The 24,392-nt window shown below is 40.1% G+C and overlaps 1 protein-coding gene across 8 annotated transcripts in view; it reads left to right on the top strand.

Annotated features, from left to right (window-relative positions):
* The window catches only part of NAIP (NLR family apoptosis inhibitory protein), an 87,838-nt gene that overhangs the window by 12,688 nt on the left and 50,758 nt on the right, over positions 1–24,392 (top strand). For 3 of the 8 annotated variants that reach the window (XM_058730203.1, XM_058730202.1, XM_058730249.1), the window contains 8 exons: positions 5,682–5,763; positions 6,924–6,981; positions 7,099–9,204; positions 12,213–12,380; positions 13,844–13,996; positions 14,320–14,406; positions 16,439–16,603; positions 20,347–21,003. In XM_058730203.1, the coding sequence (XP_058586186.1) occupies positions 5,682–5,763; positions 6,924–6,981; positions 7,099–9,204; positions 12,213–12,380; positions 13,844–13,996; positions 14,320–14,406; positions 16,439–16,603; positions 20,347–20,711 (3,184 nt within the window). In that variant the 3' untranslated portion in view covers positions 20,712–21,003. Of the gene's footprint in view, positions 1–5,681; positions 5,764–6,923; positions 6,982–7,098; positions 9,205–12,212; positions 12,381–13,843; positions 13,997–14,319; positions 14,407–16,438; positions 16,604–17,538; positions 18,493–20,346; positions 21,004–24,392 lie in introns of those variants that run through there. The other 5 variants (XM_058730216.1, XM_058730234.1, XM_058730225.1 and 2 more) reach the window with 3 other exon arrangements.

Raw genomic sequence — 24,392 nt, 5'->3', positions numbered from 1 at the left:
GAGAGGGAGACACAGAATCTGAACCAGGCTCCAGGCTCTGAGCTGTCCGCACAGAGCCTGACATGGGGCTCAAACTCGTGAACTGTGAGATCATAAACTGAGCCAAAGTCAGATGCTCAACCAATTGAACCACCCAGGCACCCCCCACCTTTTAAAATATTTATTAAAGAAGGTATAGCCATTTGCTTAGTTTTTTATATATAGTTAGTTCATCTTCAAATTCTCCCAAACGTTTAAACCTCCAATCCTTCATTTGGACCTACAAGATACCCCAGCATTTTCATTTTCTTGAAAGGGTCTGTCCTGATGTCTTCTGACCTGATCCAGTATGAACTACTTGTCCTGTAGGCACCTGGGATCCCTGGATCTTCCCTCACATTCATCCTGGGTATTCCCATTTCTTCCCTCCTGTGTTGTAGCTCCCGCTTGCTGGATCTAATGCCATCCTCTTGGTTCATTTACTAGTGCAGAAGATTATGCATATATTTATACTCCAAACCCCACACTTGTGTTTGGGTAGTTTAGCTAGTTTTAGTACTCTAGGTTGGAAGTCCTTCTCATTCTGAATCTTAGAGGCATTGCTACATTTCCTAATAGCTTCCTGTGTTGCTGTTGAAAAGTTCCATGCCTTTCTAATTCTTAATCCTGTGAGTGCAAACTACTCTACCCCTCTCTGGAAGCTTTTAGAATTTTCTGTTTGTTTCCAGTGTTCTAAAATTTCATGAAGAAATGAGGAAATGCCCATTTCTTTAATATTTCTTTTCTGTGAATTTTTAAAAAAAATTTATTTTAGAGAAAGAGAGTGTGAGAGGGAGGGAGGGAAGGAGAGAGAGAGAGAGAGAGAGAGAGAGAGAGAGAGAGAGAGAAAGAGAGATTGAGAGGATTAATTCCAAGCAGGCTGCACGCTCAGCACAGAGCCTGATGCAGGGCTCAATCCCACAATCCTTGGATCATGACCTGAGCTGAAACCACAAGTTGGACACTCAACCCACTGAGCCACCCAAGCACCTGCAAGAAGAAATAGGTTCTTTTCACTTGGTAATTAGTAAGAGTTTTCCCAGAAATACGTATTAATACATACAGATCTTCAAATACTTCCATCTAATTCTAAGATTCTAAAGAGGATACTGCTTCGAACAGGTTTTGACAGGAGTAGTTGTTTAGTTGTCCTTTATTATTTGGATTTAGTATCTAGTAAACTGTTGGGAACAGTAAGGACTTTTTTTTTTTTATTAAAAAAAATTTTTTTAACGTTTATTCATTTTTGAGACACAGAGAGAGACAGAGCATGAATGGGGGAAGGTCAGAGAGAGAGGGAGACACAGAATCTGAAGCGGGCTCCAGGCTCTGAGCTGTCAGCACAGAGCCCGATGCGGGCTGTGAGATGACCTGTGAGATCATGACCTGAGCCCAAGTGGGACCCGTAACCAACTGAGCCACCCAGATGCTCCTATCTACCTTTTTTGAAAAAAAACAAAAACAAAAAAACAAAAGCAAACTAGGATGCCTGCGCTAGAGTACCTAAAATATTTACGTATGATTTAAAGGACTGTAATAAACCGATGAACCCATCAGTAAAGTTATGAAATGGAACATTACTAATTCTTTAGAAGGTCCCCGTGTGCCCACCCTCCCCAATTCTGATTATATCCTCATCCTTCCAATCCAGAATTAAACATGATCCTGAATTTTGGGTTAATTGTTCCTTTGCTTCTCTTTAGGGTTTTATCAACTAAGTGTATATCCTTAAACATATTTAACTGCCTGTTCTTCAAGTTCAAATACATGTAAACATACTGTGTGGTTGCTGTGTGATTGTTTTGTTTCATATGGTTTTTGAGACTCATCCATAATTAAACGTTGAGCTGTAGTTCAATGTCTTCACTGCTGGGTTCATATGTTATTTTATGAGTATATAAGATTTATCCATTTTTTTCTTAATTCAACACCTGGCTTGTTTTTGAAGTGTTGCAAGTAATGCCACCGGGAACATTCTTGTATGTATTTCCCAGGGCTCGCGTTTGTTACTCTAAAATACATAACAAACCATAAAATTGCAGGGTCATAGGTTTGTACCTATTCACCTTTGCTAGGTTATGCAAAACGTTTTTCAAAGTCATACCAACTGATTTTCCCACGAGCATAGATGAGTTTCCACTGGTCTGCTTCCTCACTTGGTATTGCCCAAATTTTAATTTTCATCAGTCTAATTACTAAAGATATTTAGCATAATTTCATATTTTCTGTATAACTGCCATGTTCTTTTCCTTCAAGAGAATCTGTCTTGGCTATTCTTTGCCCTTGGCTCTTTCATAGAGAATATATGAAATGTTCTTCCCTATCCTTCATAATATTCCTTATTTTTAAGTCATTATCTAATATAGACAGTCCAGCTTTACTATAATCAGTTGTTACATAAGTCTTTTTTGAAATCATTTTTTTTTTTTAATTTGAGAGAGAGACACCACACCAGTGGAGGAGAGGGGCAGAGGAAAGAGAAAGAAAATCTTTTTTTTTTTTTTAATTTTTTAAAAATGTTTATTCATTTTTGAGATACAGAGACAGAGCATGAGCGGGGAAGGGGCAGAGACAGAGGGAGACACAGAATCCGAGGCAGGCTCCAGGCTCTGAGCTGTCAGCACAGAGCCCAACGTGGGGCTCGAACTCACGAACTGTGAGATCATGACCTGAGCCAAAGTCAGGCGCTCAACCGACTGAGTCACCCAGGCGCCCCAAGAAAGAAAATCTTAAGCAGGCTCCACACTGAGCATGGAGCCCGATGTGGGACTCTATCCCACAACCTTGGGATTATGACCTGAGCCAAAATTAAGAGTCGGACACTCAACTGACTGAGCCACCCAGGCACCCCTTTTTTGAAATAATTCTACTTTTATATCTATGACTTGACATTTAAAGTGAGTTTCTGGTAGGCATAGTTGTGTCTTTGAATTTTTTTTTAATAGTCTAATATCTGCTTTCTAATGTGGGTGTTTAAAAAATGTATATTTAGGGGCGCCTGGGTGGCTCAGTCGGTTAAGCGGCCAACTTTGGCTCAGGTCATGATCTCGTGGTCCGTGAGTTCGAGCCCTGCGTCGGGCTCTGTGCTCACAGCTCAGAGCCTGGAGCCTATTTTGGATTCTGTGTCTCCCTCTCTCTGCCCCTCCCCCATTCATGCTCTGTCTCTCTCTGTCTCAAAAATAAACGTTAAAAAAAAAATTTAAAAAAATAAAAAATGTATATTTAATGTAATTATTGATACGGTTAGATTTAAATATACTATTTTGACACTTGCTTTCTATTTCTCCCATCTTGTGTTGACTTTCCTTCTTTCCCAATTGTTTCGAATTTTTTTTTTTTTTTTTTAAGTATTCTGTTCTACTGTTGGCTGATTAGCTGTGCATCTTTATTTTGGCCTTTTACGGCCTGCTCTCGAATTTACAGTGTGCATGTTTAATACATTACAGTCATCTTCAAATACTATTATAAGACTGGACATAGAATGTATGAACCATATAACAGTAGACTCCTGTTTCTCCGCTCTTACGCTTTGTGCTTGTGTTGTCCTATGTTTTTACTTTCCACATATATGACAAATCTCACAATACAGTGTTAGGTCTTTGCTTTCAACTGTTACCTTTTAAATACATTTTAAAAAGAAGAAAAAAAATATTTTTTTTATTTACCATCCAAGTTAAACATCCAAAGCACTCTTCGTTCCTTTATGTCTATCTGTTACCATTTTGCTTTTATGGAAGAACAGTGCTGGTCTGCTGGCTACCAAGTGTATTGGTTTTGTATGAAAAAGTCTATATCTTATCTTCCTTCAGAGAGTCCTTTCCTTGATGGTTTTGTCAGTATAGTAACCTTGGACAGAAAAATTAAAAGTCCTACTTGCTGATGGGGCGCCCTGGGTGGCTCAGTTGGTTGAGCGTCTGACTTTGGCTCTGGTCATGATCTCAGTTAGTGGGTTTGAGCCCTTCGTCAGTCTTCTGCACTGTGGGCACAGAGCCCGCTTCAGATCCTCTGTTGTCCTATCTCTCTGCCCCTCCTGGCTTGCGCTCTCTCTCTCAAAAATAAATAAATATTTTTTTAAGAAGTCCTACTTGCCATTTACCTGCAACTATCCTTTTATACCTGGACTCCTTTCCAACCATGTAGGAAAATAAGAATGTATTATCCGTTGTTTTGATTCTGCAGCATGAAAATGAGCCTGAGACAGTTGGTTGTTCCTAGTTATCCAATTTATCTAGTCACTTCTATAGTTTTCATGTGTCCAAGGTAATCATTGTAGAACTCTTTAGAAATTTCCCCCTTGGTTCTTCAGGCAAACATCATACCTGGGTGATGATGTCTGGCAAATAGCTTTTGTTTCAAATTTTTATTTGAAACAAATTTAAATCCTAAATTCTGGTTAACATACAGTGTAATAGTGGTTTCAGGAGTAGAATTCAGAGATTCATCACTTACATATACCACCCTGTGCCCATCATAACAAGTACCCTCCTTAAATTAATATGCATCACCCATTTAGCCCATCCCCGTACCCATCTCCCCTCTAGCAACCCTCAGATTGTTCTCTGTCATTAAAAGACTCTTATGGTTTGCCTCCCTCTTTTTTTTCTCCCCATGTTCATCTGATTTGTTTCTTAAATTCTGCATATGCATGGAATATATGGTATTTGTCTTTCTCTGACTTACTCACTTAGCATAATACATTCTAGCTCCACCTATGTCATTGCAAATGGCAAGGTTTCATTCTTTTTGATGGCTGAGTAACATTTCGTCTTCTTTATCCATTCATCAGTTGATGGACGTTTGGGCTCTTTACATATTTGGCTACTGTTGATTGTGCTGCTATAAACATTGGGGTTCATGTGCCCCTTTGAATCTGTACTTTTGTGTCCTTTGGGTAAATACCTAGTAGTGCAAATGGTTTTTAAGTATATCTGTGGTTTTTATCTATATTCATGTTGATGGAGCTCTTTAGAAAATAAACTTTTGATTTGAGAATGACTTTAGAGATCAGGTACAAAGATAAAACAGAAAGTTCTTATATTCCCACACCCAGTTTCTTAAATCATTGTGGTATGTTTGATTTAAATCACATTGGTATGTAGACAACATTGGTACGTTACCATCAATTCCAGCTTTATTTACATCTTAGCAGTTTTTCTACTCATGTCCTGTTTTGTGTTTCGTAATTCATAGATGGAGTTTTCTTCTCTGTTTTTGAATCTTTAGGTCCATTTTAGTAAGTTTCATGGATGAGTATTAAATGTGCACTCATTCCTCCAAATTGACTGGCTGTCTGCATTGTTATTTTGTGAAACATTTGCATTGCTCTTGCTGAGAACCATTCTAGATGTTTAATTTTTGCCGTTAAAAACTTGGTAACAGTGGGGTGCTTGGGTGGCTCAGTTGGTTGAATGTACGACTCTTGATTTCAGCTCAGGTCATGATCCCAGGGTTGTGGGATTGAGCCCCAGGTCTGGCTATGTGCTGGGCGTGGAGCCTGCTTGAGATTCTTTTGCCCTCTGCCCTGCTCGTATGCATGTGCACTCTCTCTCAAAAAAGAATACCAAAAACAGAAAACACAGAATTCTATTACAGTATATTTGAAAACCTAATGCAAATGTTTAATTGCATACAACTGGTTTTATAACTTTTAACTTTGTGCTTAGTTGTCAGTTTCTCCAAAATCTGAAGTCCTGTGCAGAAGGGATTCCAGATGATCACAACCACTGTGAACTTTCTGAATTAACGGTAATGAACATCACCTTGTGAATTTTAACAGTATGTGATCATGTGATAGAAAAAATGTTTTTAAGTTTGTTTGTTTGTTTAGGGAGAGAGCTGGAGAGGAGCAGAGAGACACTGAGAGAGATTCCCAAGTGGTCTCTGTGCTGTCAGTGTAGAGCCCCATGTGGGGCTCAGACTCAATAATTGTGAGATCATGACCTGAGCCGAAACTGAGTTAGATGCTTAACTGACTGAGTCACCCAGGCACCCCTAGAAAATGGGTTTTGAACAGGAATTGCTCATCTTAAATAAGGAAATACGTTCTACAAATACCTATTAAGCACCTATCGTGTACTAAGTATAGATGAGGATACTATAATAAGACCTAACACTTAGCTTCACGAAATGTAGAGTCAGTCCCTTCTACTTTGGGGCCCAGACTCTTAGACTTAGATCTGATTAGCATCCAGGCTACCTGGATTCCCTATGTGATCTTTATTTGGAAGACCATAAAATTTGACTTGACCTTTTTCTAGGGCTCAGAAGATAATATTTTTCTTTACAAAAGCAAATGACCAACTGATAAATCCAGATCATAGGTTGGTCCCTTTAAACTGAGAAATCCTACACTGTTCTCTGAGATCAAAGTCACTGTTAACCTAGTACAGATGTACACACCTCTTCTTTGAGGCTGTATGTTAGATCTTTTATGTCTTTGATTCTACGAAAAGAAAACAAAGTAACTTGATCTGCACTTGATGGAAAAATAAAATTGAAGAAGAAAGTCTGGGGTATCTCAGTAACTTCTTTCGTAAGAAATATGATCGTTCCATATCCCAGGTATGTATATTAAAAATGTAAATAACTATGGTCAGAAGCTGTACTCAGTTATGTTTGGAGGGCCCCTCTCGTTGCACACGTTGTGGTTCTGGTTGTCTGGAGAGGAACCACTGCCTGATTCACCCGTAGCATGTGTCATACATGGGCCACCTAGGAGACACTTGAGGGTATTTGCAGATCATTTATTGTTTCATATTTGTGCTGCTCTCCCCTTCAACCGGCATAAACATCTGGGCAGGGGGGGGCGGGGGGGGGCTTTGTTTAGATGTTTGGTCCCCAGCTGTGACATGATGCCCTACTGTCTTACACAGAATTTGATTTAACAGAGGATTTTATTTTCAAAGGACACCACAAGTGAAAGCTATGGTGAAGATTCAGCAGCAGTTAGTTCTGTAGTACCAGGTAAGGATTTCAAAGCGACACAGGGGATGATACGCATGTGTACCCCTGTTTGTGTGTAGCAGATTTGAAGAGAGAGAGTACATCTTTGCAGCTGTGCCTTTTTTCTTCTCTCCACAGCAGTGGCCCAGGGTGAAGCCCAGTGGCTTCAGGAGGCGAAGAATCTGAGCGAGCAGCTGAGAGAATCCTATACCAGTGCCAGTTTCCGCCACATGTGTTTGCTTGAGGCCTCTCCCTCTCTGGCCACCGACCACTTGCTGGGTTGTGATCTAGCCCTGGCTTTAAAACACATCAGCAGTCCTGTGGAAGAGCCCGTGGTGTTGCCGGAGGTCTTTGCCAACTTGAACTCGGTCATGTGTGTGGAGGGCGAAGCAAGTAGTGGAAAGACAGTCCTGCTGAAGAAAATAGCTCTTCTATGGGCATCAGGATGCTGTCCCTTGCTGAACAGGTTCCAGCTGGTCTTCTATCTCTCCCTTAGTTCTACCAGACTGGACCAGGGGCTGGCCACCATCATTTGTGACCAACTCCTAAAAACGGAAGGCTCTGTCACCGAAATGTGCCTGAGGAACATCATCGAGCAGTTAAAGAATCAAGTGTTATTCCTTTTGGATGACTACAGAGAGATGTGCTCAGTTCCCCAGGTCATAGAAAAACTAATTCAAAAAAACCACTCAAGGAGCTGCTTATTGATTGGTGTACATACAAACAGGGCCAGGGACATCCGCCGATACCTAGACACGATTCTGGAGATAAAAGTGTTTCCCTTCTATAATACCATGTATTTATTACGGAAACTCTTTTCACACGATATGAGTTGTCTGCGAAAGTTTATGGTTTACTTTAGAATGAGCGAGAATTTGCGGGGAATTCACAAGACTCCTCTCTTTGTAACATCACTGTGTGCTAACTGGTTGCAGTATCCTTTGAACAAAGCCATTGATGGTGTGGCTGTTTTCAAGTCGTATATAGAATGCCTTTTCTTAAAGCACAAATCTAAAGCTGAACTTGTCAGAGCAACCGTGTCCTCTTGTGGCGAGCTGGGCTTGAAAGGTTTGTTTTCATCTTGCTTTGAGTTCAGTGACGATGACCTTACAGAAGCAGGAATTGATGAAAGGGAAGATTTAGTTTCGTGCCTGTTGAGCAAATTCACAGCCCAGAGACTAAGACCGGTCTACCAGTTTCTAAATCCCGCATTCCAAGAATTTCTTGCAGGGAAGAGGCTGATTGAACTTCTGGATTCTGACAGGCAAGAAGATCAAGATTTGGGACTTTCTTATTTGAAACGAATTAACTCATCAGTGACGGCTGTAGGTCTTTACAGCAATTTTTTGAATTACTTCTCCTGCCACCCTTCAACAAAGGCAGGGCCAAAGATGGTATCTCATTTGCTTCATTTGGCAGATAGTAAAGAGTCATTGGAGATAATAATGAAAAACAATGACTACCTGAAGCACCATCCAGAAATTTCAGAGAAGTTGGAATGTATGAGGTCAGTGTGGCAGGTATCTCCAGAAAGTTACTTTTCAATCATTTCAAACCAGTTACTGTCTCTTGCCATAAAAATTGCTTACCAAAGCCACACTGTTGCTGCCTGCTCTCCATTTATTTTGCAGTTCCTTCAAGGGAAAACCCTGAATTTGGATGTACTTAATTTACCGTATTTTTTTGACCACCCAGAAAGCCTATTATTGTTGAGGAGCATCCAGGTCTCCATAAGAGGAAATGAGGTACACACACTAGATTTGTCAATCTTGGAAACATGCATAGACAAATCACAGGCACCGACTGTTGATCAGGACTGTGTTTCTGCCTTTGAATCTGTGAGTGCGTGGAAGCAGGATATAGCTGAAAAAGAAGAAAACGTAAAGCACTTTCAGAACCTGAGACTCGCGAAACCACCAGACATCAGTTCTGGCTATTGGCACCTTTCTCCAAAGCAGTACAAGATCCCCCTTCTGGAAGTGCATGTGTCTGGAGGGGCCACTGTGAACCAGGAGATGCTCAGGGTTCTCACAGTCATTTTCTCGGCCTCGCAGTGCATCGAACTCCATTTACAAAACAGCGGGGAATTTATGGCCGGCATCGGCCCTGCTCTGGAGCAGAGTAAGGACTCTGTCACCAAGTGCTCAGTGTTCTGCCTGGAGCTGAGCACAGCAGAACAGGAATTACTTCTCACCCTGCCTGCCCTGGAGTCTCTTCAAGTCTTGGGGACAAGGCAGGTACCAGGTACACCTGAATATATCTTAGATGACTATTCTGATGTGTAATTTTATTTTCTCACTCTTAGTTTTAGGTGGATGGAAACTTCTGAAAGCATGAGACCATAAATGCTGGCTGATAGAATAGATATAAGATAATCCTTTGACAAAAAGGGAATTAGATGACAAAAAAAAAAAAAAGATAACCGTTGACTAACCTATTTTTTCTTTAAAAAAAATTTTTTTTTTAACGTTTATTTATTTTTGAGACAGAGAGAGACAGAGCACGAATGGGGGAGGGTCAGAGAGAGGCAGACACAGAATCTGAAACAGGTTCCAGGCTCTGAGCTGTCAGCACAGAGCCCGACGCGGGGCTTGAACTCACGGACCGCGAGATCATGACCTGAGCCGAAGTCAGCCGCTTAACTGACTGAGCCACCCAGGCGTCCCGACTAACCTATTTTTTCAATAGGATTAGTGAAAGGCCTCTGAATAATAGAATGCTTTTTGAATAATTAACATAAAATTAAAATATTAACCAATGAAAGCTTTTTTTCTTAAAGTTTGCTTATTGATTGATTGCACATGGGGGAAGGGGCATTGGGAGGGAGAGACAGATCCCAAGCAAGCTACGCACTGTCAGATGGAGCCCAACTCGGGGCTCAAACTCAAAGTGAGATCATGACCTGAGCCAAGGTCAAGAGTCGGCCACTTACCCGACAGAGCCATCCAGGTGCCCCCCCAATGAAGGCTCTTAATAACCAGACACAAATTACTTACTCGTAAAAGGATAGGGGAGCCTGGGTGGCTCAGTTGGTTAAGATCTGACTTCGCCTCAGGTCATGATCTCATGGTTCCTGAGTGTGAGTCCCACATGTGCTGAGCTTGAGCCCGCTTCGGGTAAAACAGGAGCCTTGCTGCTCTTTCTCTCTCTCTCTCTGTGGGATTCTCTTTCTTTCTCCTTCTCTCAGTCCCATGCTCACTTGTGCCCTCTAAATAAATTCATTCATTCATTCATTCCATGTACCATGATGCTTGAAAATTACCCTTACCCTGCCTGCTTAACAGAAGAAAGGGCTTGTACCCTCTGGGAAATAATCGCTCTCATTTGTGTCCCCTGTCACTTGTCTAAGCAATATTTGAGATGTTTCAGTGTTGCCTTTGTGTGTCCTGCATTACATTTATTCCTAGGTATTTTAGACACTTTTGTAAATAGTATTTACGTTGTTGTTGTTGTTGTTGTTGTTGTTGTTGTTGTTTTAATTTTCTGCTGCTAGTATGGCTTTGGTTTTTAGCATTTTGTTATATGCCTAGATGTGCTTTACTCTGTGTTACCTTGCTGGAGGGTCACCGAACGTTATTAGGATCTGTGGGTAGATATTTATCCTCAAATTTAGAAAACAACTTACTCTTTTTAAAATGCCTTTTTATGGTGAAATATTCCTAACACTTAACGTGTTAACCATTTTTGAGTGCACATTTCAGTGTCATTAAGTACATTTCCAGTGTTGCACAACCAGCACTTTTATCCATTTCCAGAATGTTTTCATCGCTCCAAACGGTAACTCTGTACCAGTGAAACAGTGCCTCCTTCCTCCGCCAAGCCACTGATAAGATCTATCCTACTTTTCATCTCCATTCTAGGTATTCTGTAAGTGGAATCATACAACATTTTGGCTTTTTGTGTCTGGCTTGTTTCACCTGGCATATTTTTGAGATTCATTTGTATTGCAGCCTCTATCAGAACTTGGTTCCCTTTGATAGCTAATTTTCCCGTGTATATATCAGGTTTTGTTTATCCATTCATCTGTTGATGGACACTTGCTTTTCTTCTGGCTATTGTGAGCAATGTTGCTGTCAACATGGGTGTACAAATATCTTTTTGAGATCCTGCTTGCAATTGTTTTGGATATATATCTAAAAGTGGGGTGCTGGATGATGTTAACAATAATTCTAATTTCTGTGGAACCTCTAAACTGTTCACCACAGTGGCTACACCAGTTTATATTCCCATCAGCAATGTATGAGGGTTTCAGTTTCTCCACAACCTTGTCAACACTTGCTGCTATATATATATTTTTTTAATTAGAAAGTCATCCTATTAGGTGAGAAATGGATCCCATTGTGGTTTTGATTTGCATTTCCCTAATGACTAATGGTTTTGAGCATCTTTTCATGTACTTACTGGTTATGTGTCCTTTTTTGAGAGAGGTCTATTAAATCTTTGCCCATTTTTAAAACAATTTTTAACATTTATTTTTGAGAGAAGGAGAGAGGGAGAGACAGACAGACAGAACATGACCAGGGGAGGGGCAGAGAGAGAGGGATACACAGAATCTGAAGCAGGCTCCAGGCTCCGAGCTATCAGCACAGATAGCTTGAACTCATGAACCATGAGATCATGACCTGAGCCAAAGTCAGACGCTTACCCTACTGAGCCACCCAGGTGCCCCATTCCTTGCCCATTTTTTAATTGTGTTATCTTTTTGTCTTGAGTTGTAGGAGTCTTTATAGAATAACTAATATTCTAGTTATTGAATCCTTAATGGACATATGGTTTGAAAATATTTTCTATTTTGGAGATAGTCTTTTCATTGTGTCAATAATGTCTTTAAATGCACACTGTTTTTGGTAGCATATCTAAGAATCCATTGTCAAAGCCAAGGTTATGAAGATTGACTCCGATCTTTTCTTCTGGTGGCGGTTCCATTTTAAGGTAGCTATGTATGGTGGTGAGAGGTAGGGTCCAACACCATTCTTTTGCATGTGGAAATTCTGTCATTTCAGCACTGCTTGGGAAGACGTCTTATTTTTGTGCATCCAGAGTAGCACAGGGCTTCTCATAGAGTAATCAGTAGACACTACAAAAAGCAGCATGTTCATATATGTGCTTTCTAGAAAAAACAATGTTTTATGATATATGGAAGGTTTTTATTTGCAAATAAGAAAATGGATTGCTGACTCAAAATGACAGTTTCAAATTTTCCATTTGGAATTCCTTAGATTAATAATGGCAAACTGTGTGCTGCCTTCTAGGTAAACTTTTTACTAATTTGGACAAGTTCCTATGCCTGAAAGAACTCTCTGTGGATCTGCATCATCAACAAAATGTTTTTGCACTCATTCCTGAAGAATTCTTCAATCTCCACCACATGGAGAAATTACTGATCCAAATTTCAGCTGAGTATAGTCCTTCTAAGCTAGGTAAGGATGGCACTTTGATTGACGTGTTTTTGCATCGTTTGGAAAGGCAACTTGGCCAATAACTAAGAGTTATAGCTTTTGTAAATCTCAGGTTGTAGCCTGTATCCATAATGAATTGCGGGAATAGCACTCTTCCTCGTTAAGAAAACAGAGAACTGTAGGGGCACTTGGCTGGCACAGTCGGTAGAGCCTGCAACTCTTGATCTTGGCCTGAGTTTGAGCCCCATAGTCAGTGTAGAGATTAAAAAAATCTTTAAAAAGAAAGCAGAGAGGTATTTGAAATTATTGAGCCCTTACTATACACGTCCTAGCAACTGTTTTTTTCCTTAAAACTTTGAGCGTTTTTATTTTTGAGAGACAGAGACAGTATGTGAGTGGGGGAGGGGCAGAGAGAGAGAGACATACAGACGCGGGGCTCGAACCCACCAAAGGTGAGATCATGAGCTGAGCTGAAGTCAGACATTTAACTGAGCCACGAGGTGTCCCGACATGTTAGGAATTGTTCTAAACATTTTACAAATATTAACCCATTTAATCTTCAGACCCTTCTATGAGGTAAGGTACTATTAATGTTACCTTAAAGCTAGGGAAATTGAAGTATAAAGAAGATAAGTAATTTGCTTGAGGTCAACCAGCTAAGGAAATGGTAAATCTGGGATTCAATCAGATCTAGGAGTTCTGATTACTCCTAAGTCTGCGCTTTTAACCACTGGTAAAATGTCTCTCCAAACTATTTGGGAGAATTATTTTGATTTTATTTAATTTGCTCTTAAATTTCAACTTTCAGATCTTCCAGATTGGAGTGGAGGAGGGGAAATCTGCTGATGGGTAGCAATTGGAAGCATTTCCCCTTTTCTCACCAGCCTATGCTATTGATTGAACAATTTGTGCAGCCATCTTTCCTAAATGCATCTTGTAACAAAATGACTTAGGTGTCCTCAATTCCTAGTTCAGTGAAGACTGAGCCCTACATATTGAGGCAATGTAAATCTCTGTGGAATTAACAGGAAGAGTTGCATGCTATAAAATTTTTTGAAGCTGAAAGTGGAAGTGGTAGTTTTCTTGTATTTGTCAGTAATTTTTACATCAAATTTAGGTTTTCTTCAGATTTGTCATGGCTGTTATGTTCCTTTGTATCATATTCCTACTGTGTAAATGCCGGTCACATGCAAACTTAAGACATTAGCATGTTAAAATCTAAGGTGACCTTACTGAGTCTAAACTCTTAGCTCTTATTTTATAAAAGAGAAAACTGATCCCCAGAGAGTGTCAGTAACTACCTGTCCAAGTTAACATAACACACAGGTTAGTTGCAGAACTTGAACCTATAAGTGGCCCAATTCTTGGATCATTACTTCATGGTGCTTTGTTCTAACTCTCTATTGTTGAAACAGAACGATATGGCTAATTCTGAAAGAAATTTGCAATTTTCTCTAATTTCTGAAATCTTTGATATTTTATAGTGAAATTAATTGAGAATTCTCCAAACCTTCATGTTTTTCATCTGCAATGTAATTTCATTTCGGATTTTGAATCTCTCATGACTGCACTTTCTTCCTGCAAGAAACTCAAAGAAATTAATTTTTCTGGATCATTTTTCACACCCATCCCATTTGGTAAGACCGAAGATCATAAAATTTTGGTTTTAGATGCATCTGTATGCAGAGTCATTTTAGGCACTTTTAAAAGGTAAATTTTATTAAATATGTACTTGAGGTCAAAGAATTAAGCTATTAGATCTGATTTTAAATGAATTTTCAAATAAGGTGTATTTGTTTCTGGAAGTTTAAATATTTGTAGTTACCAGAATTATTTCCTGAGCTTTAATTATTTAGTCATACTAATTAATAAAATCTGAATTACTGTGTTGATACTCTTTACATACATTTGTTGGTATAAAAGACGTAGCTGACAAACCTATTTGTTTTCCCTTTTATAGTCACTGCTTTGCCAAATTTTATTTCCCTGAAGATACTAAGTCTTAAAAACCAACAATTTCCTGATAAGGAAACATCTGAAAAATTTGGTATGTTTGCAAAATTGTGCCTTTTACTTTTTATTCTTCCCCTGAAATCCTTCTATTTTGTGTAAGCCACAGCAGATCACTATAGGTATTAGCAGCCCTTACTCATTTGGAGGAAGGGGCAGGGGCTGCTCAGCTTTGAGCCTCCAAATGCCTGATCTCACTTGATCTCATTCAATAGTCACTCATTCTTAGAGTGACTTATTTCTTTGAATACATGTTTGGTCATTACAGCATGATGCAATTTCATTGTCAGGGACCCATTCCAAACCTGCTAAATCCCTGTTATGTCAAAGGTTTTTGGAATATAGATAAAACTGTCTTTTCAAGGTTAAGAGAACTTTGTGAAAACTCAGAATTAACAAAATGGTAACTATTGAAATTGCCTAAATACTTAATTTTTTTATGATTACAAAAGGAATGTGTGCTCATGGAAGAATTCTAATAGACGTTAAAAGATAAATCCAGGCATATTAGAAACTTTGAGAGTTCATTTGAACAAAAATGGATTTGAATCAGGCAGTGTCCAGTGAGTGAAGGACAAAGCTCTGAGAGGCTGAACCAAACGAAAGATTTTTTTTATAGGCATAAGGGAGCAGGAACAGGGAAGTTATAGTAGACAAAAAAGCAGGTGCGTTGGTTACTGTAAGATTACTTTCCTTTAGAGGGGATAGCAGAGTTCTATTGGGTAGATTACCTAACTAATGCTGATCTGGCAATTCCTGATTGGCTGGTTTTAGATTCCATTTCTGGGACAGCTCAAACTAAAAATAAGTCTTGGTTTAGTGATGTGGGGCTTGGCAAAAGCAACTCATTTTGGGCTTTTTGCTTTTTTCTTTTAACACAGGAAAATATAAGAGGAGGCAGTGGAGATAGGGAGTATAGAGCAGTTGTGCTTCTCAAACGTTAGTGTGATCACCTGGATGTCTTCCTCTTCCCTTCTCTCCTCTTGCCTTCCTTTGCAGGCAGCATGTGGCTGGGGGAGGAGCAGGAAGACTGAGTGGGGCAGAGGCAAAATTGAGGGGCCAAGGAGGTGGCTGCCATATACAACAAGTTGATTAAATTAATAATACATTAAGTATAATGAGAATCAAATTTCCTCATGGTTGGAGAAGGAATTGACAAATATTGAAAGGAGAGGCTAGAAAGAACTTTAAGGTATTAAATTAGATGTGGAAATACTGGTGTGGACTCATGGTTTTTAATGTTTATATATATACACACGTTTATATATGTATATATATATATATACACACACATATATATGTATATACATATATATGTGTGTGTATATATATACACATATAGTGAGCTACATGTCTCTATATACACACATATACATAACTTGGTCAACTGAGATATTAAAAAAGATCCTAGTATTAATGAGTGCCCCAAATGCCAGATCTTGACTCCTAAATACTGGCCTCCCTAAAAGGAACCACGGTCTTTAGAGAAATGGCTGATAGAAGAACTGGATGGAACACAGAATTTAAAACCCAAGCTTGGAACACTGTTAGATGCTAGAAAGTGTTAAAAATATTTCCAAGTCTAAGGTCTTAGAAGGAGATCACTTTCAAGTGATCCATAATGTACCAAGCCAAGGTGGGGTCGAAGTGCAAAGGTATGAGTAGCGGATTGTGAAGCTTTAGTGCTGGGAGGCAGAAGTAGAAATCACTGAGGATGATATAGCAGGAGATAGGGTTGAGAGGAAGGTGGCTGAAGCCATTTAAGAAGCTAGGAGAATATCCTGGAGGCCAGTAGAAGCTTGAGTCTAAAAAGGAAAAGGAAATATCGTAGGCATTCTGGACCTCAGTGCCGGAGAGATTGGTAGGGGGACGGTAGAGGAATTGTTGACTGGAGGTAGCAGTGAGGATCAAGGTGTAGGCTGACCCCTTTCTCTTGCGCTTTGGAGAGGAAGAGGAACAGCCTCCATGCTACATGGGGCCTCCTGGACTATGCGTGATTTTGAGGCTATACATTACCATTATTTGGTAACACATTGTACGGAAAATACCTTTTTTGTCTCTTCTGATAGCCTACACCTTAGGTTCTCTTAACAACCTGGAAGAACTGGAACTTCCTACTGGGGATGGGATTCAGCAAGTGGCCAAACTGATCATCCAGCAATGTCAGCATCTTCAGTTTCTTCGAATTCTCTCATTGTGCCAGATTTTGGATGATGACAGTGTGATGGAAATTGGTGAGTTAGCCTTAGATAAATGGTTTCAGCTTGCAGAAAAGCCAGTGTTAGTACTCAAGCTTTCTGTTGCAAAATGTTGATAGCCTCCTGTTTGAGATTACACAGTGCCTCAAGTCTGTTTTGACTTTGTGTTCCTGATACCAGGCCGCATATCCTCCATGCATTCCTTTTTATACCATTTTAAAAACTGAAGATTACACATACAAAAGAACACAAATCCTAAGTGTACAGCTCAATAAATTATCCAGTAAACATACATGAACATTTTATTAACCATACTTGGTGGTTAACCATATTTGGTTGGAAATCACCCAGATTACAGAGTATTGCAAAGATCACAGAAGCCTACATCCTGTGTGCTCTGACACCATTCCCCTCCTTTCCACAGGTGACCATTAGACCCCTTTTGTTCACCATAGATTAGTTTCACTGTTTTAAACTTTTATGTAATGGAATCCCTCCCAGTATGTACTTCACCTTTTTTGGCTCACCTTTATATTTATCGCATATTGTTACATGAGGCTAGCGTTCACGGATTTTCATTGCCATATATTATTCTACTGTATGACTATATATACCTCAAATTACCCATTCAACTGGGTATTTGAGTTATTCTCAGTATTTGACTAGTGTGAATAATGCTATGAACATTATTATGCATGACCTTTGATGTATGTATGGAAGTATGTTAGGGGTGGAATATGTGTCACATGGTATAGACAGATTCAGTTTTCCACAGTTGTACCAATTTACATTCCTACCAGCGGTTGTGTCACATTTTGGCCTGTACTTGTACTGTCAGATCTCTGAACTTCAGCCATTCTGATGGATCTGTAGTAGTATCTCATTGTGGATTTTTTTCTATTGGTATATTTTTATGTTTTATGATGGGTAAATTTCAGCAACTTAGGTTTTTTTGCTTTTTTTTTAGAGAGAGAGAGAGAGATGAAGAACAGGGCAGGGGCAGAGAGGGAGAGGAACAACATACCTGTATCCCTTAGGTAAATATCTAGTAGTGGAACTGCTGGGTCGTAGGGTAGTTCCATTTTTGGTTTTTTGAGGAACCTCCATACTATGTTCCAGAGTGGCTGCACCAGCTTGCATTCCCACCAGGAATGCAAAAGAGATCCTCTTTCTCTGTGTCCTCGCCAACATCTGTTGTTGCCTGAGTTCATGTTAGCCATTCTGACAGGTGTGAGGTGGTATCTCATTGTGGTTTTGATTTGGATTTCCCTGATGATGAGTGATGTTGAGCATCTTTTCACGTGTCGGTTAGCCATCTGGATGTCTTCTTTGGGCAAGTGTCTATTCATGCATTCTCTCTCTTTTTTTTTTTTTAAGCTGATTGGTTTACCAATTTATTGCTTTCATTTCATTTCTTACCTCTATTATCTTCTACAGATAGAAGGTTTTGTCCTAACGTCTTGAGATGGGATAATTTCAGTGCTTTTGGCTTTAGCTCCATCTCACAAATTTTACATGTCATATTTTCAGTCTTACTTAGTTCAAAATATTTTGTTATTATTTATTTTTTGGCCACACCAGGTATTTAGAAAGGTACTGCTTAACTTCACTGTTAAGAAAGAATATACATTATATGATTTTAATTTTGAAATTTGTTGAGACTTGTATTATGGGTCAACATAACATAAAATCACACTAAAATGGTCAATTTTAGTAAAAGCTCCATTTCACTTGAAAAAAAAAAGTTTTCTGGGGCGCCTGGGTGGCTCGGTCGGTTAAGCGTCCGACTTCAGCTCAGGTCACGATCTCACAGACCGTGAGTTAGAGCCCCGCGTCAGGCTCTGGGCTGATGGCTCAGAGCCTGGAGCCTGCTTCCGATTCTGTGTGTCCCTCTCTGTCTGCCCCTCCCCCGTTCATGCTCTCTGTCTCAAAAATAAACGTAAAACAAAACAAAAAAAAAATAAAAAAAGTTTTCTGCAGTTCAAATGAAATGTTGAGGGATGCCTGGCTGGCTCAGTGGGAAGAGTATGTGACTCTTTTTTTTTTTTTATTTTTGGGACAGAGAGAGACAGAGCATGAACGGGGGAGGGGCAGAGAGAGAGGGAGACACAGAATCGGAAGCAGGCTCCAGGCTCCGAGCCATCAGCCCAGAGCCTGACATGGGGCTCGAACTCAAGGAATGTGAGATCGTGACCTGGCTGAAGTCGGACGCTTAACCGACTGCGCCACCCAGGCGCCCCTGTGACTCTTGATCTTAGGGTCATGAGTTCACGTATGCTCACATTGGGCATGGAGCCTACTTAAAAAAAAAAAGTTGAAATTATTGTTCAAATGTTTGATATTTTTATGGATTTTTATTTGCTTGTTCTAACTAGGACAGGGGTGTTAAAATCACCCCAATTAATCTTCTTCTTTTCCCTTTAGTTCTGTTTTTACTCTATATATTTAAAATATATAGGTCCATACATATTTAGGATTTAAATCTAGCTACATAGAGATTTAGAATTGTTAAATATTCCTGGCAGATCAACCCTCTTTATTTCTAGTAAAACTTCTTGCCTTATTATCAGTCATTTCATCATACATTAATACAGTTGCTCCGGTATGCTTTTGGTATTTGCATCTTGGCTTTTCCCTTCCTTTTAATATTTTCATGTCCTTATATTTAAGGTGTGTCTCTTGTAAAAATCTATAATTAGGTTATTTTTCTTAATTTTTTTAATGTGGGAGACAGAGGATCTGAAGTGGGCTCTGTACTGACAGCAGAGAGCCTGACGTGGGGTTCAAATTCACAAACCATGAGATCAGGACCTGAGCCCAAGTCAGCTGCTCAACCTATGGAGCCACTCAGGCCCCCCCCCCCCCCCCCATTTTGCCTTCGTTTTTGACATTTGTTTCAGAGAGTATGGAATTCGATTTTGGTGCTCATTTTCTTTCACATTTCTAGCTCCCATCATTTCTTTTGCTCAGCAGGCAGTCTTTTTTTGTATTTGAATGTAAGGTTTATCTGGCCCTGCTTTAGTGGCTTTTAAGATTTTCTTTGCTTTACATTTTGTCATTTGCTATGAACTGAATTGTGTCCCTCAACGATCCATGTGTTGAAACCCTAACCTTTGGAGACAGTCTGCTTGAGCAACGACAACACAATACCCTACAATGGTAGTTGTACTACGTTGTGCTTAGGTGTGGATTTCTTTGTATTTATTCTGCTTGGGGTTTATAGACCTTGAAGCTGTGGCTTGGTGTCTTTAGCCAGTTTGGAGAAGTTTTTGGCCAACACGCACATAGCTGCTTCCCAATTCTTTGTCATTTTCTTTACTCTCCTTCTGATAGCAGAACTCAACCTAATTTGGGGTCACAGGATCAGGAAAAAGAGTTCTATAGAGAACTGAAGAAAGAATGGCCCAGACACATTTGGGAGGGGAGAGATTGAGAGAGCATTTCAAATAGAGGTAATCATTTGCATGGATTAAGGAGAACCAGGCATATTTAAAGATAGGCAGGAATTTGTTGTGAGAATAGACTGCGAGGAATGTAAAAGCCAGACTGGAGAAAGCTTCACAGGATGTGTTAGAAAGGGTGAGTCTCGGGCCGCCTGGGTGGCTTAGTTAAGCATCTGACTGGCTCAGGTCATGATCTCACAGTTTGTGAGTTCGAGCCTCATGTCAGGCTCTGTGCTGACAGCTCAGCCTGGAGCGTGCTTCGGATTCTGTGTCTCCCCCTCTTACTGAAATGAAAATCCTTATGATTCTATTTTCACCAACACTTTGCTTTTATAGCCAAGGTAGCAATCAATGGAGGTTTCCAGAAACTTGAGGACCTAAATCTTTCAGTCAATCACAAGATTACAGAGGAAGGATACAGAAATTTCTTTCAAGCACTGGACAACATGCCACACTTGAAAGAGTTGACTATTTCTAGGCATTTTACTGAATGCATCAAAGCTCAGGCCACAACAGTCAAGTCTTTGAGTCAGTGCATGTCACGACTGCCAAGCCTCATCAGACTTAACATGTTAAGTTGGCTCCTGGATACAGAAGACATCACACTGCTTACTGCCATGAAGGAAAGACATCCTCAATCTAAACGCTTATTTATTCACTGGAAATGGGTACTGCCATTCTCTCCAATCGTTCAGGAATAGAAGATGTACCTAAAAACTGAATTACAAATTTGTGTCAACAATCCTAAAAACTTCCCTCTCCAAAAACATTTTATTAAGTCTTGCACACAAAAGGATATTTACAGTAAGGCATGTTAAAGAAAACCCCAAAACCACTACCAGAACCTTTGCAGTCCCTGAATGATTCTCTCCAACTAAATAGAGATCAGTTCTTCAATCAAGTTTATACACCTAACCCTCCACAATCGAGGATCAGCAGCCGGTTTTCAGACTGTGGTAAGGAGGATAAAAACAGGGGAATGGAGTGAGGTACACAGATGGGTCTTAAAGCCACAATATGTGGCTTTAAGAAGTATTCAAGTTACATATAATGTGAATTTCAAGACTGAATCCATTTTCTACATAAATGAAACAAGACTTTACCACCAGTCCAGTTTAATCTTTTGTGGGCCAAGAGATACGCCTTAATACTTCTAAGATTTGTTGGGTATATTAATTTTGGTATAAGAGGCCCATACAAGGTAGAAGTAAGATTTAAGGGAAAAAGCTCCTAGTACAGAGGCTTTTGATTCAACACTTACTGTATCAGCATGAAGTACAAAATAGCACTTCTAAGATTCAGACTAAAATGGAGAGGGCGCAGCCCTCCACATCAGGTTTGTTGAAATGCAGCCCAAGAAGGTTTGAGCTTTGGGCATCTGGCTGACAAAGTGCCTTAGAGGTATTAGAGGAAGCCATTCATGTGGGGGTACTGCGTTAGAAAAACCATGCGTCGCATGGATCTGCTAGAAGAACACACTGGAAGCAGGGAAAGAAGTCTCTTGCTCCTACAGCGTCTTACCACTACTCTCTACTGACAAAGCTTTATAGTGTGCCTGCTGCGGGGACAGGTCGTTACAGAGTGAAGATCTACTGCAGAGAAGGGCAATAAAGGCTGGATTTGGACACGAGAAGCAACAACTTGATAACTGATAAAACTATTACTTATTAAATAGCTTAGACCCAAACTAAAAAGAACCTTGTTAGATTTAAGATTGATAGGATGCACATAAATATTTATAGAAAACGTCTTACATGATCTAGAAGACACAGGGAACCGGCTAGTGATTGACTTCAGGGAGGGCGGCCAGGATAGCAAGGGAATAGGAGGAAGGTCTGTTTCTTTTTTCTTTGCAGATCTTTTGTACTATTTGAATTCTGTACCATGTGTGTGTACTATTAAAAATGGTATTTTAAAAACTAAGAGAGCTCCATGCAAATGTCTCTCCAAACCTTCTGATAAGGGCTTCTAGTTTAAAGCAGGGGGCTCCAAGTACGGCCTGAGTCTGTACAGCCTCTGGGCGAAGACGAGTTTTTACATTTTTCCAATAAAAAAATAACATACACGTGACAGAGACCATGATCAGTGGCCTGCAAGGCTAAAATAATTCTGGCCCTTTACAACGAATGGAATACTTCCATGATAGACTGTTTTTAGATTGTAAGATTCCCATGCCCTTTTATTCCTGTATGTTAGTCTCCACATGATGCCCAGGCCATCCCTCATTGCCCTGTCACCCTCATGTTTCTAAACTTCTCCTTTTCTGATCACATGTTCCAACACTCTACCACTCTCTAAATCCTTCCACTGTACCCTACCCACATGAGAAACCTCCTCTACCATTCTCAACTTCTTATCCAAACAACATCTTCTTGTTCTAACTTCCCCTTTCTCGAATTTTTACCATGACTCACAGTAAGAAATTTCCTATCAACAATCAACACATTTATAAACATGTACACAAATGAACCAAGATTCACAAAAAACTCTAAAAGCTGTATGTGATCTTACTAATATGATTTACTAATATTCAGAAACAGAAAATTCCTTGAAAGAGTTGTTTATACAGTGTTTTATTCAATTGTTCTTTCTTACATTCTCTCCTGCAAGGCTTTTCCTTTCTCTATAGCACTGGAAGAGCTCTTAATGAGGGTCACCAATGACCTCTGCAATGCTCAATTCGATAAACACTAGTCTGCATCCTTGACTTATTCACAGCACCTGACCCAGCAGTAGCTTGATGTCGCTGGTCACTCCCTCCTCTCAAGTTTCATTTGGCTTCCAGGGCATTCCTTCTGGATTTCCTAACCAACCTAGAATTCTCTCAGCCTCCTTTACTGCTTTTTCTCATATCTGACCTCTAAACACTGATAGCTCTATGCAAATGCATTTGCTTCGTGATCTGGTCCTGTTGCATGGTTTTAAATTCCATGTCTATGCTAACTTACCTATTTTCAGCTCTATCCCAGATCTCTCCTTTGAACTCTTGACTCCTATCTGACTCCTGTTAATGGGCATCTCAGATTTGACCTGTCTTAAGCCAGTTCCTGTCTTTCCTTTCCCACAAGTACTCGTGGTTACTTAATTTTTTTAGAGTGCATGCAAGCAGGGGAGGGGGCAAAGGGAGAGAGAGTGAATCCTAAGCAGGTGCCATGCTCACCTCAGAGCTAGGACACTGAGCCGATTGAGCCACCCTGGCAACCCTCCCACAAGCACTCTTTATGCTGACTTCTCCATGTCTTTAATTCTAGCTTTGTTCTTCCACTTGCTTAGGCCCAAAATCTTGGGGGGTCATCCTTGATCTCTCTCTTTCATACTCTACATGTAATCTACTGGCAAATGCTGAGCTTTACTTAGCATTTGTCAATAGATCCCATCACTACTGACCACTGGTCCTAGTCAGCCTGCTTCCTCCCTTGAAACTTATGGCCTATTTTCTATTAAAAAAATTTTTTTTAAGCTTATTTTTCAGAGAGGCAGAGGTAGCATGAGTGGTGTAGGGGCAGATAGAGAGGGACAGAGAGAATCCTAAGCAGGCTAAGCACAGCCAGTACAGAGGCTGATGTGGGGCTGGAACTCACGAAACCATGCGATCATGACCTGAGCTGAAACCAAGAGTCCGACGCTTAACCAGACTGAGCCACCCAGGTTGCCTGTAAGGTCTATTTTCAACACAAAAATTGCAGTCATAAGACTCTTCAATACATTAGATCACACTATGCCTTTGGTTCAACACCTTCCAATGGATCCCAGATCAAAGTAAATACAGTGGTCTATGTGTGACCTGACCCCTGACTACCTCTCTTACCTCTTTTTAATCTCTCCCCCTTGCTCACTTCCATTCCAGCCATACTGGTTTCTTTTGCCATTCCCTGAACAGGCCAAACTTATTCTTAGGGCCTTTGTGCTTGTCATTTCCTTTGCCTGGGAGGTTCTCTTTCTATTTATGTGAATGGCTCTCATTTTCTTCACATCTCTGCTCCAGTGTCAGCTCAATTTCCCTCACCATTCTTTTTTTTTAACTCTTTTTAAAATTTTATTTTTAATCTCTACACCCAAATGGGCTGAACTAACAACCCCGAGATCAAGAGTCGCATGCTCTACTGACTGCGCCAGCCAGGTGCCCCCTTAACCATTCTTTTTAAAAAAGCATCCACAGGGGCCCCTGGGTGGCTCAGCAGGTTAAGTGTCTGACTCTTGATTTTGGCTCAGGTCATGATCTCATGGTTCACGGGATCAAGACCTGTCCTTTCTGCGTGGAGCCTGCTTGGGATTCTTTATCTCCCTCTTACCTGTTCTCGAGTGCTGGCTCTCTCTCTGAAAATAAAAACAATAAACAAAACAAAGCATTCACATTCCAATTGCGTTCTGCCTAACCCCCT

Source organism: Neofelis nebulosa, chromosome 1, assembly GCF_028018385.1.
Source record: "Neofelis nebulosa isolate mNeoNeb1 chromosome 1, mNeoNeb1.pri, whole genome shotgun sequence".
Classification (NCBI taxonomy): Eukaryota; Metazoa; Chordata; class Mammalia; order Carnivora; family Felidae; genus Neofelis; species Neofelis nebulosa.
This window is presented reverse-complemented; position numbering and strand designations above follow the sequence as displayed.